The sequence below is a fragment of the Ovis aries genome, chromosome 5, assembly GCF_016772045.2.
Source record: "Ovis aries strain OAR_USU_Benz2616 breed Rambouillet chromosome 5, ARS-UI_Ramb_v3.0, whole genome shotgun sequence".
NCBI classification, from domain to species: domain Eukaryota; kingdom Metazoa; phylum Chordata; class Mammalia; order Artiodactyla; family Bovidae; genus Ovis; species Ovis aries.
In genome coordinates this window covers 62,792,778-62,807,990 of record NC_056058.1, presented here as the reverse complement: position 1 = coordinate 62,807,990, position 15,213 = coordinate 62,792,778, and the positions used below count along the sequence as shown (strand labels likewise).

Below are 15,213 nucleotides of genomic sequence, written 5' to 3'. Positions count from 1 at the left end.
CCACTGCTCTCCTGGCCTGAGATTAAGCGATCCTGGAAATCTAACACGGTTCCATGGAGGGATGCCATGACATTCACTTTTGAAATGACAGGCATGTCTGTGCAAGTCTGTTCAAGGCAGGTGGCTTTCTCTTATGATGCCGTGTAACAGTCCAGGTGTGAGGCTGCTGACAGATGCTGTCCAGACCCCAGCCACACCCAGCTGCCAGCTGGTATTGCTCAGGAGGGGTTTCCTCTGGTTACTCTCATTGGATGAGATTTTTGAGAAAGCATTTTAAGTGGAATAAAAAGCCTGGCTTTAGAATGACTTAAATTTCTCACTTACAGAAAGAAACTTTCTGTAAAGCAATGTGGGATTGAGTATATGTCTTAGCAATTCTGTTTTTCCCTGCAACACCTACTGCCTAAATCTTGATACCTTTTACAAACACTTACAAGCCATTGCCAGGGAGACAGTATCTCCTTTTTTCTCATAGGTAGAAAAGGAATAGGGGAGAAAAGTCATAGAAATGACTCGGAGGGAATAACTACAAGTTACTCAAGAGGGAGGTGGGTGAAGACTGGCTTCAAAGATGGTAAAGGGAATTGAATGGATTTGTCTGATGCCTCCTAATGTGAGTTAATAAAAGGGACTGTGACCTGGAAAAAAATCACAAAACTAATCATCTTAGTTCTTATCTAACTTAGCAGTTTCAAGATTTGTTCCGTTAACATTATTTGTGGAAGGATGTAACTAATTATAACATAAAAATTAACATGAATTTAAACTGGCAGGACTTCTCAGAACCTTTAACAGACTACTGTGCACTGAGAATTTCCAAGAGGGGTAAGCAGATTTAGTATTTCCAAAATTCTTTGTCCACTGAGCCCCGAGCATCGAAAGGCACCCCATGTGTAGGATACACACACAGTGGGAAATGCAGTGACATCATTTTGCAGATAGGAGCCCAGGTCCAGAGAGAGAAGGTGGTTTGTGCAAAGCAGCACGAGTTTTGAACCACAAGTTTTAGCTTGTTTGATGTTGACTGAAAGGTCTTAGGAGTTGATTTCCAGCATCTGAGGAAGTCACTGGCCTTTGCAGGATCACTTGTGGGCAAGGCTCATCTGGGAAGGTGACCTGCCTTCTTGGCTTTCTGACTCACTGGCCATGTGCCCTCGAGTGAGACAGTTGTCCTTATGAATATCAGTTTCCTGTTTAGAAAAAGAGGCATAATAAATTTTGCTTTATCTACTGGACAGCAGTGTTTTGTGAGAGTCAAAAGAATTCAAATACGTGAGAGCACCATGAACCGTGGGCATTTCACAGGTGCTCAAAATAATTTTTTGAAACTGACATCTTGAGACAGTGGTTCTCAAGCTTGAGTGTGCAGACATCAGAAGCACCTTGGGGCTTTTTAAACCACAGATGGCAGACCTTCTAGATCACTGGGTCTGGGGACACCTGCTGCTGCTGCTGCTGCTGCTGCTGCTGCTAAGTCGCTTCAGTCATGTCCGACTCTGTGCGACGCCAAAGACGGCAGCCCACCAGGCTCCCCCGTCCCTGGGATTCTCCAGGCAAGGACACTGGAGTGGGTTGCCATTTCCTTCTCCAATGCAGGAAAGTGAAGAGGGAAAGTGAAGTCACTCAGTCGTGCCCGACTCTTTGCGACCCCATGGACCTGAGAATTTGCATTTCCAGCAAGTTCCTGGGTGGTGTTGCTGCTGCTGGTCCAGACTTAGAGAACCACTGACCTAGGAGATCCCCAAACCAAATATGTATGGAAACAATCTTGGGAAAATAGTAAACAGTGTTGATGCAGTAGGTAAAAGCAAAAATGGGAGAAAACCGTCAGGGATGGAGAGCCACTCTGAGCCAGGCACTGTGTAGGGAAATACTCCCCACCCAGCCCTGGGACAGATAACTCAGGGGAACCCTGGGGGGAGATCAGTGGCTCGCTGGAGTCCTGGTGCTAGTGAGCAGGCAGAGTCGGAATTCAGATCTGGATTTGTGTGTGTGTGTCTCCAAAGTTCACTCTCTTTCTGCTTCATTAAGACAAAGAACAGGCCAGAAAGTCATGGCAACCCAGGCACACAGCCGTACCTATGCAATAAGCGGAGCCTTCATTTGTAGCCTGTGGCATTTGAGAATACTCTGTGGCTATTCTCATCCCTTTGTGTCCTTTGCCCAACTGCCTAATCTCCCTGGCTTCAGTGTCCTCCTTGATAAAATGTGGAGAGTAATCATATCCACCTTCTGGGGTTGTTATGAGGAGTAAGTGAAATAACTTGGGTAAAGTATTTAGCGCAGTGCCTGGCATAAACGATGTGCTGAAATGCTACTCTTACCATGGTGGATAAGAGCAAGAGTGAGCAAAGGGAAGATGAGACACCCTGATTGACTTAGCTTATTTGAGAGGCACAGAAAGAAGAAATCTGGAGCCCTCCAGGTAAATTTTTTTCTGGCCTTGCTGGTCATTTGTGGCTAGAGATGCCTCCTCAGACCCCTCTATTATTTCTTAGGTGGGACAGACAAGGAAAGCCAAACTGAAAATGCCCTCAAGAGAGGGCATCCATTTGGGCCCATCATAGAGTCTTCAGAATACAGCTGTTTCTGGGCAGAGGGACAGGCCTGGTGGAGGGGAGGGGACAAGAAAGACTGGCAGCTGAGGCACCCAGAGGTGATTTCTGTCACTGATGAGCCAGTGGCCCATGGCTGATGGCTGTGTATTGGGGGGCATTCCCTTAGGATAATCATACTGTTGTTCTGCTCAGATCTTGGGCCTTTTACTAAAGGAACCAGATTACATTGGGTGAAGGTGAAGATGAATTCTGGTGGAGGTGAAAAGTTCACAGCAGTTGCTATGGGGATGACCTTAAGAACTTGGTGGAGGTTCCCATGGAAACCAGCTTCCCAATGCAGCATTAACCATCTAGATCTTCTATCTTTCATCGATGACACTTCCCAAAAGCGAGAGGCAGCAGAGGAGAGAGAAGGTAGAAGCACAGCCCCCTTCTTAACTCATTAACCATCTTCCCAGGTCATATCAAAAGCCACCTTCTTAGAAAGAATTTCTTTTTTCCATCTCTTTCTTCTTTGAATTCCCTTTCTAAGGCTCCTACGGACATCATGACTCTCACTTCCTCCATCTGAGACAATGAGATTTGTAAAGCTCCTAAATGGTTTCTTTATCCTGACCAGAACTTCTTACCATCTTGGCGCTCGGCATTTGCTTCTGTTCAAAGCACTAGGCAGGAGTCTTTGATTCATATGAGTGAACCTGTGGTGGTGCCTTTCCTGCACACGGCCGCAGGATTCTTCTTCTGTTGCCTTTTGTTGTTCCTCTGCTCGAGTATCTTCATGATCTTCCCGTGCCCACTGAGTCAATACACACCCTTTCCCTTATCATTTCTTACTCAATCTTGCCACTGGCTACTCAACTGAAGCCCTCTAGAAAAGATCATCAGTGTTTTCTCATTCTTCTTTCACAACTTATTTCTATTGCCATCTTATCGTTTATACTATAGACATTCCTGGGCTGCCTTTCTCTGTACATGAATATGGCCACTTTTAAGGTTACACATCTTTCTTGAGGGCTAGACCACCTCATGCTGGCCTTTTGCATGGACCTTGATTCTTTGCTGTATTACCATTTGCCCTCGTTGTCTTTTCTACATCAGAAAATGGTAAGTTTCTTGGGGACAGGGATCAGATCTTTTACTTCTCAATGGTTCCTTAAATAGTTAAAACAATTCAGGGCATTCAGTGACTTCTCCAGAATGCTTCAACTTATTGAAGATGTCATAGCAATTATGTGTGGTCTTATTTCAAGTGTAGTGAATGGAGTAGACCAATCCCTATTCACAGATAACAAGTTTACAAGGCAAGGTAAGCCATAATAGAAGCAGAAACTAAATCCTACAGTGAAGCAAGAATAGTTAAAAAGGGTTCTCCCTATGCCTTTTATGGGGAGAATGACACCTTGGAAAAAGCAGTATGTGATACAGGTTTGGGGGGAAGGGTAAGATTTTAGAGGGGCAGAATGGAAGCAGGCACCCTAGAGAACAGAGTGGCTTGGAGTGGCTTGGATGAAATGGAAGGTGCCAGAAAGGGCAAGGGATTAGAAAGTTTGATTGTATCTAGGGCACATCTAACACCAGGGAAGAAATTTATTTTGAGGGGGCTTTAAGCGACTGAACAGGAAAATGACCACTCAGCAGTCTGCCTCGGGAAACTAACCTTAAAGCTAAACTATCACCTGTATTGGGTGATGGTCAACTGAAGTCACAAGACTGAAGTGAGTCTGGATGAAGGAGCTGGGACCAGGATCATGAGCAAAAAATGTCTTAAGACATTGGATTTTGGACTCTTCATCTTTCTAGCAGCAACAATACTAAACTATAGGGTCCAATAGGCATCTATGGGTAGGGTCATCTAATCACCAAAATTTCCTGTCAAACCATCTGTCTCTGCCTCTAATTCCCTACCCTATGGGGGACTTACTCCATAGACCAGCTCTCCCACCATGCCATTCCAAGCCTTTGTGTCAGGGTCACGGGCTCCATATTTTCCATCGCTGACGATCTCAAGACGGTAGGAATATCCCACATGCTTGGCAATCTCTGCCGCCAACTCCACACAGTAGCCCTCGTAGCGGTCATTGCCTTCAAACTGGTTGGCATTCTTCTTGAGCATCACATAAGGATCTTCCTGGTGGAGAAATGGGAGACAGAGAATGTGGGTTCGGGGTTCATTCTTGGGGAGGGAGGCCTTTGGCATGGCAGAGGAGTTAACATTGGTTAACTTTGGGGGAGTCTCTCTAGCCTCTAAACCCACTTCCTACATTTTTGCTCCCCCCATTACAAAACTTCTTGGGTTAAAGAAGAAAACTGGTAAGATAAGAATGTTTCATTGAGATGTTATGCATAGCTTTTCAACTGATGTTTCAGGAACTCTTGTGTTCCTTTGAAGGTACCTCTGGGGGTGTGACGGTGGGGAAGTAGACCCTAAATAGGTTCCAAGTTTCTCATGATCAATCGCTGAAAATCACAGCAGCTTCACTTATATCTACTCTAGGTGATGTACATTAGGGGCTTTCTTTGAAAATGACTTCTACTGAGGAAGAGTAGAGTCAGAAGTACTGCAGTTCGGTCTTATGTTTTATAGACAGGAAAACTGTGGCTCATAGGAGGGTGGCTGGCTTATCCAAGGGCACAAAGTGAAATTATGGCAGAGCCAGAGAGCAAAAATCCCTCTGAATTTCAGGATGACTTTTAGCTCCCTCTTTCTACCTACGGCACAATTTTGGCCAGAAGAATGACTAGCTTTCACTCTTGGGGAAGCCTCTGTGTTGGCCTAGCTCACATCCCAGGTAACCTCCACAAAGGACTGAGTGAGTACTCACTAGGATTGTGGTGACGATGTATGTTCTATTCTGGACACTTGAGTTATCCCCCCCGGCTTGAGCATCTGTGGCTGCAGGGACGAATTTGTCATCTTCATTCCAGTAGCCAATCTGTTAAGGAGAGGGGTGTGGTGACATAGGGTGAGCCAGGAGTCTCAGGAATGGCCCACTCTGCGCCCTCTGGCCAACACCAGATAGGAAATCAAGGAGCTGAGTGTCACACCAGCAATGCTGGACACACCAGACTTTAAAGAATGCTAGATATAAACAGCAAGAGGCAAGATGCTCTCCAGGTCTGATCTTCCCAGCCCTACCCCCGTGAAAATCCTCATCATGATGGGGAAGCCTGAAAATTGCCTCTTTTGAGAAGTGAGGTTTTAACTGTTTATGTGGCAAATTGTTTTGCACAATGTAAGTCAGGGTCATAGAGATTTAATTCCCTGCCTTGTTCACAAGGTCGGACTCCTCCTTGTTCCATGCCTAGTAATCCTTCTCTTCCTTAGCTCATTCTGAACTGTAGTTGGAATCATAGGATTTAAACTTTTTTTTTTTTTTTTTGCTTTCTTTTTAGGTTAACTCTATTTTCCCATCTAGATTCCACTTGCTAGGTGATGGTTATTTTATCATTTATTTATTTCTCTTATTTCCAATTTTTAAACTATTATAATACTGAGCATACAGTTGTGCCTTCAAATACTGGCTGGCAGCATTATTTTCTGTAAAGATTAGTTAGTGCTTATTTATACTGACTCATTTTCCAAGGTCTTTCAGCAAATATTTATAGGATCCCTATTGTGCATAAGACTCTGAGCTAAGAGGTTGGTGATACTGTGTGGCAGATTTGAGAAAGATACGCAGAAGTCTCAGAGATAGTCCTTGCTCTGACAGTCCCCCCACTCTGTTCAGGAATACATGACACACACACGCATGTGGGCCCAGAAGTGACAAGTGAGTGACTCAGGTAGCTAGAGCCCAGGGAGTTTGGAGAAACAGGAGCCAAGTATGAAACCTATGCTGGGAAGAAGGTAGCTGGAGGAGGTGAGGCTGAAGTCACGAGGGATGGACAGGTTGAGTCCAAATCTGTCAGGTCAGAGAAAAGATGAGCCAAGATGTAGACACAGGAATCTGCCCAGATATGTAAGTTCAATGGGTCCTGGGTGGAGGATTGGGTTAGCTCCAGAGGAAAGTGGGTGCCTGGGTCTAGGTAGCAGAGGGCTTTGCAGGCCAAGCTAGATGGTGTAGGCCTATCCTGAAGGCAACAGGAAGTTATGGAAGGTTTGGGAAGAACAGAATGGCTTGGCTAACACACACACACACACACACACACACACACACACATGCACACGCACACGCACACATACACACACACACACCCGTCTCTACCTCTGTCTCTATTAAGCTTTAGACCACTGTGTTCTGTGGTGGTTCTGCTGGCTGCAGCTGTAACAGGCAAATAGGAAGGAGAACTGCAGTACTCGTGGAGAAGGAAGAGCAGTTCAGCAAAGTCAGCCCGGATTCATGAAATCCGAGGCACATGCCAGCCGTCCACTCAAAGGTCATCTTCACCTTGATGCTTTTCCCAGTCCCCTCAGCTAGAAATAAATAGTTCTTCCTGTGATCTCACTGCCATTAACAGCAACAGTATTAATTGCCAACACTGATCATGTTCTTGCTCTATTGGAGGTTGTGTGTGATAGGTTTTATGCCACTGCATCTGGCTCAGAGGAGTCTGTTAACCTGCATGGTGAGGGTGGTGATACAGCTAAGTGGCTGAGGCCAGCCAGGAATCCTGGTCATCTGTCTCCGGGAGCAGCTTTTCACCACGAGAGGGGACTTAGCCCTGGGCTGGCAAGCATATTACTTAACAGTATTTGGGTGCTTAGTGTATTTTAGGCACTCCTTTAAGTGTTTTTTTTTAGGGAGTTCCCTGGTGGTCCAGTGGCTAAGACTCTGAACTCCCAATTGCAGGGTCCCAGGCTTGATCCTTGGTCAGGGAACTAGAGCCCACATGCTGCAACTAAGAATTCACACATGCCACTAAAGAGCCTGTGTGCCACAGCTAGGACCCAGTGCAGCCAAACAAATAAAAAATGAATATTAATAGTAAGTGGTTTTTTAAAAAATGTTTTAACTTTTCTCGTCCTCCCAAAAACCTATGAAGTGGGTAATTATCACTCCCATTTTAAATGTGAAGAAACTGAGATGCAGGGAAGTGGAATAACTTTCCCAAGGCTGCAGGAGAGTTGTGGAGCCAGGATTGGAGCGGGGCAGGCTGGCCACAGGGCTATGTGTATCCATGCTCCGCTAGGGTGCCAGCTGACCCTGAGTGCTTCATGTTGGTTTCCACTGGCCATGCATGGTCTAGCTGTTGGTATATCTGTCGCCGTCTCTCCATGGTGCTCCTTGGGAACAAAGCTAGAGGTCTATTCATTCCAGGCTGCCCATTGTTCCACAGAGAAACAGGTCAGGGAAGAAGGTTTGTTGAGAGAATGAGTGGACCCAACATGGAGACAGTGGATCCTGTTCATGCAGAGACAGTTCAGAGGCATGAAGGCAGGTAGGAGGCTGTCTCTTAGAACACTGGGTCAGGATTTTCCCTGGTGCAGGCATGGGTACCATGCTGCTCATGTGGGGGCACTTTCAGTTAGCTTGGAGGGAGACATTTCTCTCTAAAGACAAGAACTAGAAACAGATTTCCAAAATATCAGAGTTGGAAGAGGCCTGAAGAATCATTTCTTCTAACCTCTTCTTTTTATAGAGAGGGAAGCAGAGGCTCAGGCACTAGGGGACCTGCTCAGGACCACAGTGCAACCTTGCCTCCCCCGCTTTGCTAGGCCTGTGCTTCACGGGGCCCTAGGGCAGCTGTGAAGCCCCCTTGCCACTTCCTCGGGATATGGGCCAGGGGTCAGGGAAGATGGAGGAAGCCATTGGTTCTTCATCCCTGATTCAACCGTCAGCACTTCCTCGGGATGTGGGCAAGGGGTCAGGGAAGATGGAAGAAGCTATCGGTTCTTCATCCCTGATTCAACCATCAGCTCTGCTTTTAATCAGTTTCACACTTTGGGATTCCCTTGAAGAGTTCATTTTTACAAGGAGACCTTTAATTGAGAAATACATGTTTCAAACCATTATTGCAGTATATCGTGGTGCAAGTTTAGAAAAATAATTTTCAAACTACTTACCCAACACTCAACTGTTTTGCCCCTCACACTATTCAAATAACACAGACAGGCTGGGAATTAGTTTCCCTGTTTTACAGATGAGAAAACTGAGGTTTGGGGAGATCAGATGATCAAACTTATGAAGTTTATATAGCAGATGAGTGGCAAAGCATAGAAGCCAGGTCGTGGACCTCGGAAGTAGTATTGTTTAATATAATCAGTACAAAGTTGGGAGATGATCTAGCAAATTTAATCACCTTTTTTTCCTCCTGTAGATGATGCTATGGTGTCTTCATGCCCTTTCCCCCCTACTTCCTCCTCCTCTTTCTTCCTTCCCTCCCTTGTTTTCCTTCTTCCTTTTACCCTCTTCATGATTTGTCACCAGCTCAGCTGTTCTTACTAATCTCTACAACCATCAGTTGTACCATCAGTATCAAGGTAGCTGCCTCCTTTGACATGCAACTAAGTTCTCTACAATCTATTGAGTTTTGATAGAGTTTTTCAAATATTAAAAAAGACTATCTTACTTATTTGACTGCACCAGGTCTTAGTTGTGACTTGGGAACTCTTAGTGGAGGCATGTGGGATCGAATTTCCTGACCAGGGTTGAAACTGAGGCCCCCTGCTTTGGGAGCACCAAGTCTTAGCCACTGGACCACTAGGGAAGTCCCTTCCTGGGAATTATCTTTAAAAGTGGGGGCTTGATGGTGCAGAGATTGGTCTTTGGCATCAGATAGACCTGGTTTAAAAGACAGACTTTCCTAATTACTAACTGTATGACTTGGGCCAGTTACCTGACCTCAATGGGCCTCAGTCTCTGCCCTGTAGAGGGGATACACCAAGAGTACCTGTCTCACAGGGTAGCTGTGAGAACCAAATGAGTTAGTTCATTGACAACAATAATCATAGTGTGTGGTTCGTATTAAGTTGTTATTAAACTAAAAAATGGTATTCTGTAGGGTAACGCCTAGTTGAAGGCTAACAGGCTTCTGTACTATAGGACATTTCAGTTTCATTTTGCTGTTGAATGTTGCCAGTTTCCAAAAGAAGTATATATTATGGAACATTTCTCAAACTCATTTGACAATGTAACCCTCCTGATATGCAGCATGTCCTAGGATAAATGGTGCAAAACCCCAGAAAACACCACTCTAAAATCACAAGCTGTTTTGATTAAAGAGAGAGGGGAAAAGCAAGATAAATCTATGTAGACAAGATTTATATGGCTTAGAAAGAGACTTTCTTAAGGGTAAGGATCCTTCAGAGTTAGTACCTTAGCACTAATATTAAATTGGTATCTATAAAAATTATTGTTTAGGTTGGCTTATATCAAAAGCCAGAGGAACACTTAAATGTTATAAGCAAGCTTATTTTATTCCTAACCCTTTTGTAGGGAAATAAAAAAATATCACCAGTCGGAAGAGCAGGGTGATGCCAAAACCCAGCTTTGGCCCTTGCCAGCTAGGAAGCTGAGAAATCTAGTTCCACATTTTGATGAAAAGAGAACTGGCAAAGTTTTTTGAAGAGACATTGCACTTTGGAGCTGAGAGCAAATTTCCTTTTCTTAGAGAAATGGGCTGGATTATTATACAGCCCTTTGATTTTCTACTAAGGATATGGAGGAACTTTGATTTTATCTCAAAGTAAATCAGAGCTAGTAGTTTGGTAAAAATTGGGCCCCACTGTTCAAGAGAAGATTTAAATAATTCTGACAGTAACAGGTCTTCTCCTGGTGCCAGTTAGAATTTTTGATCTCCTGTTTTCCATCTACCTCTAAAGAGTCTTTGAATATAGAAATGAGTCTGTCATGAGATGATAGATTAGATTTTTTAAAGTAAATATAGCCTAAAAAGAAGATGATCATTGAACAGTATATACAATGGATCTACCTCTCACAGTCATCAAATCACATTGACACATTTGTAGTTGTGTCGTTTGTAGCTCTAAGCTGCCTCTGAAGCCACAACTCCTGACCTCCAAAAATGAGACCCATTGTGATAAAGTTTTACAAAGGAAGTTGCCTATTGTGGCAGAGACAACCTGGTAACCAGCAAGGATTCTTGTTCACTATTCATAGCCTACAGGTATGGTGGGAGGTAGTTACGTAGACTGCCTTTGCAATTTCCAGCCTGCCATGTGTCTAGATGGGCCAGGAGATTGGGTTGGCCAGTGGAACGCAGAAGTGATGCATACCTCTCCTAACCTGACTCCCCCAAATCCCCAGCACAGTTTCTAATATCTTTCTTCCTCACTTGTTAGCTGGCTGTTGATAGGCAGGAAGACCCAAACAGACAATGGAGCCTCCAGAAGCCTGAGTCTTAACCAGAGTCCCCAGTCCCCCAAACTGATCACTGGGTGAATAAGAACTAGACCTCTGTTGCATTAAACAGCTGAGATTTTTAGAGTTCATCTGTTATTGTACCTTAACTAACATACTTACAGAATTTTAACTTTGTAGGTTTGCATGTGACTTTATCTGAGTTCTGCTTGAGGTGTTATTTCATTAAATTTATCAGCATTCTTTTTCCTTATTTGCTGGCAGATCTATGGAAAAATGGGCCAGAGTGGTATGCTTTCTGGTTGCCAAGCAACATTCAATATGCTGCCCGCTCATTTAATGAACAACCACTTATTTGCATGTGCTTACTATGCATCAATTTGTTATCGGCACTGAGGATATAATAAATAACACAACCATGTCCCTGCGTTTAGAGAGCTGACATTTTAGTGGAAGGAGGTGGAGAGGAGGGGAAGAAAGACAATACATATTCAGACCAGGGGTTGTCAGACTTCACCTTTAAAGCGCCAGACAGTAAATACTTTAGGCCTTGTGGGTGAAACAGTCTCTGTAGCAACTACCCATCTCTGTTGTCACAGTGCAGAAGCAGCCATAGCCAATACTGAAACAAATGAATTTGGCTGTATTCCGCCCCCCCAAAAAAACCCCACAACTTTATTTATGGACCCTGAAATTTTAATTTCTTGTAATTTTCACATATCATGAAGTATTCATCTTTTGATTTACTTCAACCGTTTAAAAATGTAAAAATCATTAGCTCATGGACTGTAAACAGACAGGCAGTTGGCTGGATTGGGCCTGCAGGCTGAAGTTTACCAGCCCCAATAGAGATCAGTAAACCAACAAGAATATCTCAGAAGGGGGGTATTCATAGAAGCACTATGAAAAATTAGGATCATGGGAGTGTGCTCGGCAGATGGGGGTCACTTTAGATATTTTGGTCAGGAACGGCCTTTCCAGAGTGACTTCAGCTGGGCCAGACTTGAATGACAAGGAGAGATACTGCACATCAGACTACAGTGATGGCGAATGTCGGGGAAAGAAGCAGACATTCCAGGGTGGCTGTGGAGTTGTGAGCTAGAAAAAGAGGAGCAAGAGTTCAGAGGGCTTCAGTATCTGGGTCTGAAGGCCGCAGTAAGGAGTTCTGTTACCTTTAACCTGCAGTGGTGTATTAGTCTGACTCTTTGCGGCCCCATGGACTGTAGCCCACCAGGCTCCTCTGTCCATGGAATTCTCCAGAAAAGAATACTGGAGTGGGTTACTATGCCTTTCTCCAGGGGATCTTTCTAACCCAGGGACTGAACCTGGGTCTCCTGCATTGCAGGCAGATTCTTTACTATTTGAGCCACCAGGGAAGCCCCTGCAGTAGGAAGCTAGTCAGTAGCTTTAAGCGGAGAAGCAATATAACCTGATATATATTTGAAGATGATCAGCTCTTGTGCTGAAAAACAGCCTTAAAGAGGGACAAGAACCTGGCCAGCAGGATTAGTGACCAGTAAGGAGGCTCCTGTGTGAGTCCAAGCAGGTGTAGAAGGTGGCTTGAACTCCGGAGTCAGCAGTGGAAATGGAGAGAAGTGGTTGGATTGAATAGAACAGGACTCAGTATGTCTAAGGAGCTTCCCTGGTGGTAAAGGTCGCAAAGAGTCAGACATGACTTAGTGACTAAACCACCACCAGTATGTCTAAAATTGGGTAGCAAAGATTTAAGGAAAAGACTTCCAAAGGATGTCTGGACTGGACGGCTGTGAAGGCTTCAGAACTTTTAATTACTTTTGACAGAAGGAGGACTTTGTGTCACTTTCTTTCCTACCTGGTCCTTCCTTTCCAGTTACACTTGGGTCATAACTGGGAATGAAAAATTTGAGACAGGGCAAGGGTGACTGAATTCAAGTTGAGACTTGTCTTTTTTAAGTCAAAACATAGCTACCGGACCAATGGTGATGAGAAAAGATGGTTACATCATCAGTGCTGGCCCCTTGATGAAAGAGCTTCAGGAATCTTCCTGCACTTCTCTCTTGGCAGCCACTCTAAGAATTTGTGATGCTTCTTGAATTTGACAAGGCATTTTATTTGAATAGAGCTCCCTATTTGAATCAGTACCCCATGGCGAAGTGGAATCTCTGAATGGCATTTCACAAGGCTCTAGATTTAGTGGAGTCGCTGCGCATTCTGGCATTTGAAGCTCCGAAGTGTGGGATGAATGTATGCCCAGAGACCACACACATTTCAGTGGGATATCAATTGGACCCAGACACCTAGAGTGTGTGTTGGCAGATCAGTGGCCAGAATACGTGCCTAAAGATCAGGAGACAGTCCCCAAGGCTCCCAGTTAAACAGCAGCAGTCCCTTTTTATTACATACATCAGGTGGGGCCACGCACTGTTCACTGAAACCAGCACAACAAGGTTACCCATGAGTCTGAGAAATTACTTTGTTAGGAGGCTGATTGAGGAAAAGACCTGAAGCCGCAGATGTGGAGGAATTGATTTTCTGAAAGTCAGATTCCCTGTAACCAAAGGCTGCCCAAACCCACATTCAAAGAAAGGATTTAGTCATTGGAAAGGAAGTTGAAAAACAGCCCTGAGCCCAGAAAAATAAAGCACACCATTTGTTCTTGGATTTTAAAGTTACTGGGTTATTTCAGTTTGTTATTTTGCTTATCCATTCCATGGGCTTGCACAGCCTAACTCACTCATAGTCAAGGCTGATATAAAAATCCTTGTGACCTAAAGAAGGCAGTTGAAACAAACAAAACATGGGTTGAATGGCCAATCCATGCCAGGGGCTGCTTTGGGGAACCCCTTCACACAGGCAAGGAGGTGGCAGACACTGTTTCGCTCAGTGTTGATGGATGTCCTGAGAGATAAAGGGCATTATCCCCCATTTGGAGGTGATGTCACTGAGGTTCTGGGAGGCTCAGTTGTTCAAGGTCATGTGTGTAGTAGAGAGTGAGGCAGAGACTTAATTCCTGGTGTGTCTGTCTTCAGTGCCCCAGCTTGTAACCATTCTGCCAGTGTTTCTCACCACACCACCCAGAGCACCATGAAGCCCACAGACTGGGAACAGAGAACATGAGCATCACTGTCCAGTAGAACCTGCAGTGATAATGGGCGTGATCGACATCCGTGCTGTCTAGTGTGGCAGCCTCTAGCCACCTGTGGCTAAGAGCACTTTAGTGCAACTGCGGGACTTGTAAGTTTTCATGATTTAGAATTAAAATGAAATAGCCAACCATGGCAGGTGGCAACTGCATTTGACAGCACTGGCATAGAGAGTATCAGGTTTGAGAGACTGAGACCTAGTCTGCAATGTGCCAGGCCCAGCCCCCAGAACTTCTGCTTCCATTAGATCATTTAGCCCCCACTTAAGGCACAAAGAACCTGATTTACTTGCCCAGAGTCACAGGCTGGTAAGTGGTGACGCCAGGATGGCCTCCCAGGATTCTGGGGCTAATGCTCTGACGCTCTACCAGCGTCATACTGGGCACGCATAGCCTCCTACTTGCCACACTGTGTCACCCCAGGGAACCAGGGATGTGAGGAAGGCCAGGGACAGTCAAGCAGAGGTGGCCATGAGGCGTAACAAGGAAGCCCAGGGAAGGCTCTCCTGGGGAGCAACATTCACCCTGACTCTGGAAGTCAGGCTAGAATTGGGGGATGGGATAGAAGAGTCCTAGGCAGAGGGAACCCATTTGGAGGCTGGGGGGTGAGAAAGAACATGATATCTTCCTGGAAGTGAACGTTGGTTGGAGTGACTGGAGTGGAAGGACAAAGAAAGTGAGTGTCAAGGATCAAGGTCAGAGAAATTGGCCAAGGTCAGAATGCAGAGTCCGGTAGAATTCTGAATGTTTTCTCCAAGAATTTGAATGTTGTTCTAAAATGTTTAGTAAGTGTGTATGTTTAGTAAGTATGTAACAGTGTATGTACGCACACACACACACACACACACACACACACACACACACACACACACAGAGAGAGACAGAGAGAGAGACAGAGAGAGAGACAGAGAGAGAGAGAGAGAATACGACCAAGTGTGGATTAGGAAAAGGTGGTTAACTTCCTCAATAAACCATCATTCTCAAGTTCTTACTTGAAACCCCTCAGGAACAGTAGTGACATTTTATACACATCTATTACTTCATTTTTTCAAAATATTTTCCCATCCCTTGGATCTTTACAAGCACCCTAAGGCAAAGGTAGAGATTTTTTATCTCCGTTTTGCAGTGAATCAATTCTCAGAGGAACAACTGACTTGCCCAAAATCCTAGCTGGCTCGCAGCAGAGCCCAGATTAGAATCCTCACTGCCTGCTTCTCTTCTAAGAGATCAAGTCCAGGACAGTGGGTTCCCCAGGCCCTCAGCTCCGGCCTGA

At 44.9% G+C, this 15,213-nt stretch overlaps 1 protein-coding gene across 11 annotated transcripts in view; it reads right to left on the bottom strand.

Moving 5' to 3' along the window:
- Positions 1–15,213, bottom strand: part of GRIA1 (glutamate ionotropic receptor AMPA type subunit 1) — a 353,267-nt gene that overhangs the window by 97,250 nt on the left and 240,804 nt on the right. For all 11 annotated transcript variants that reach the window (XM_042250659.2, XM_060415939.1, XM_060415938.1 and 8 more), the window contains 2 exons: positions 5,381–5,491; positions 4,480–4,686 (listed from right to left, as the gene is read on the bottom strand). In XM_042250659.2, the coding sequence (XP_042106593.1) occupies positions 4,480–4,686; positions 5,381–5,491 (318 nt within the window). The remainder of the gene's footprint in view (positions 1–4,479; positions 4,687–5,380; positions 5,492–15,213) is intronic.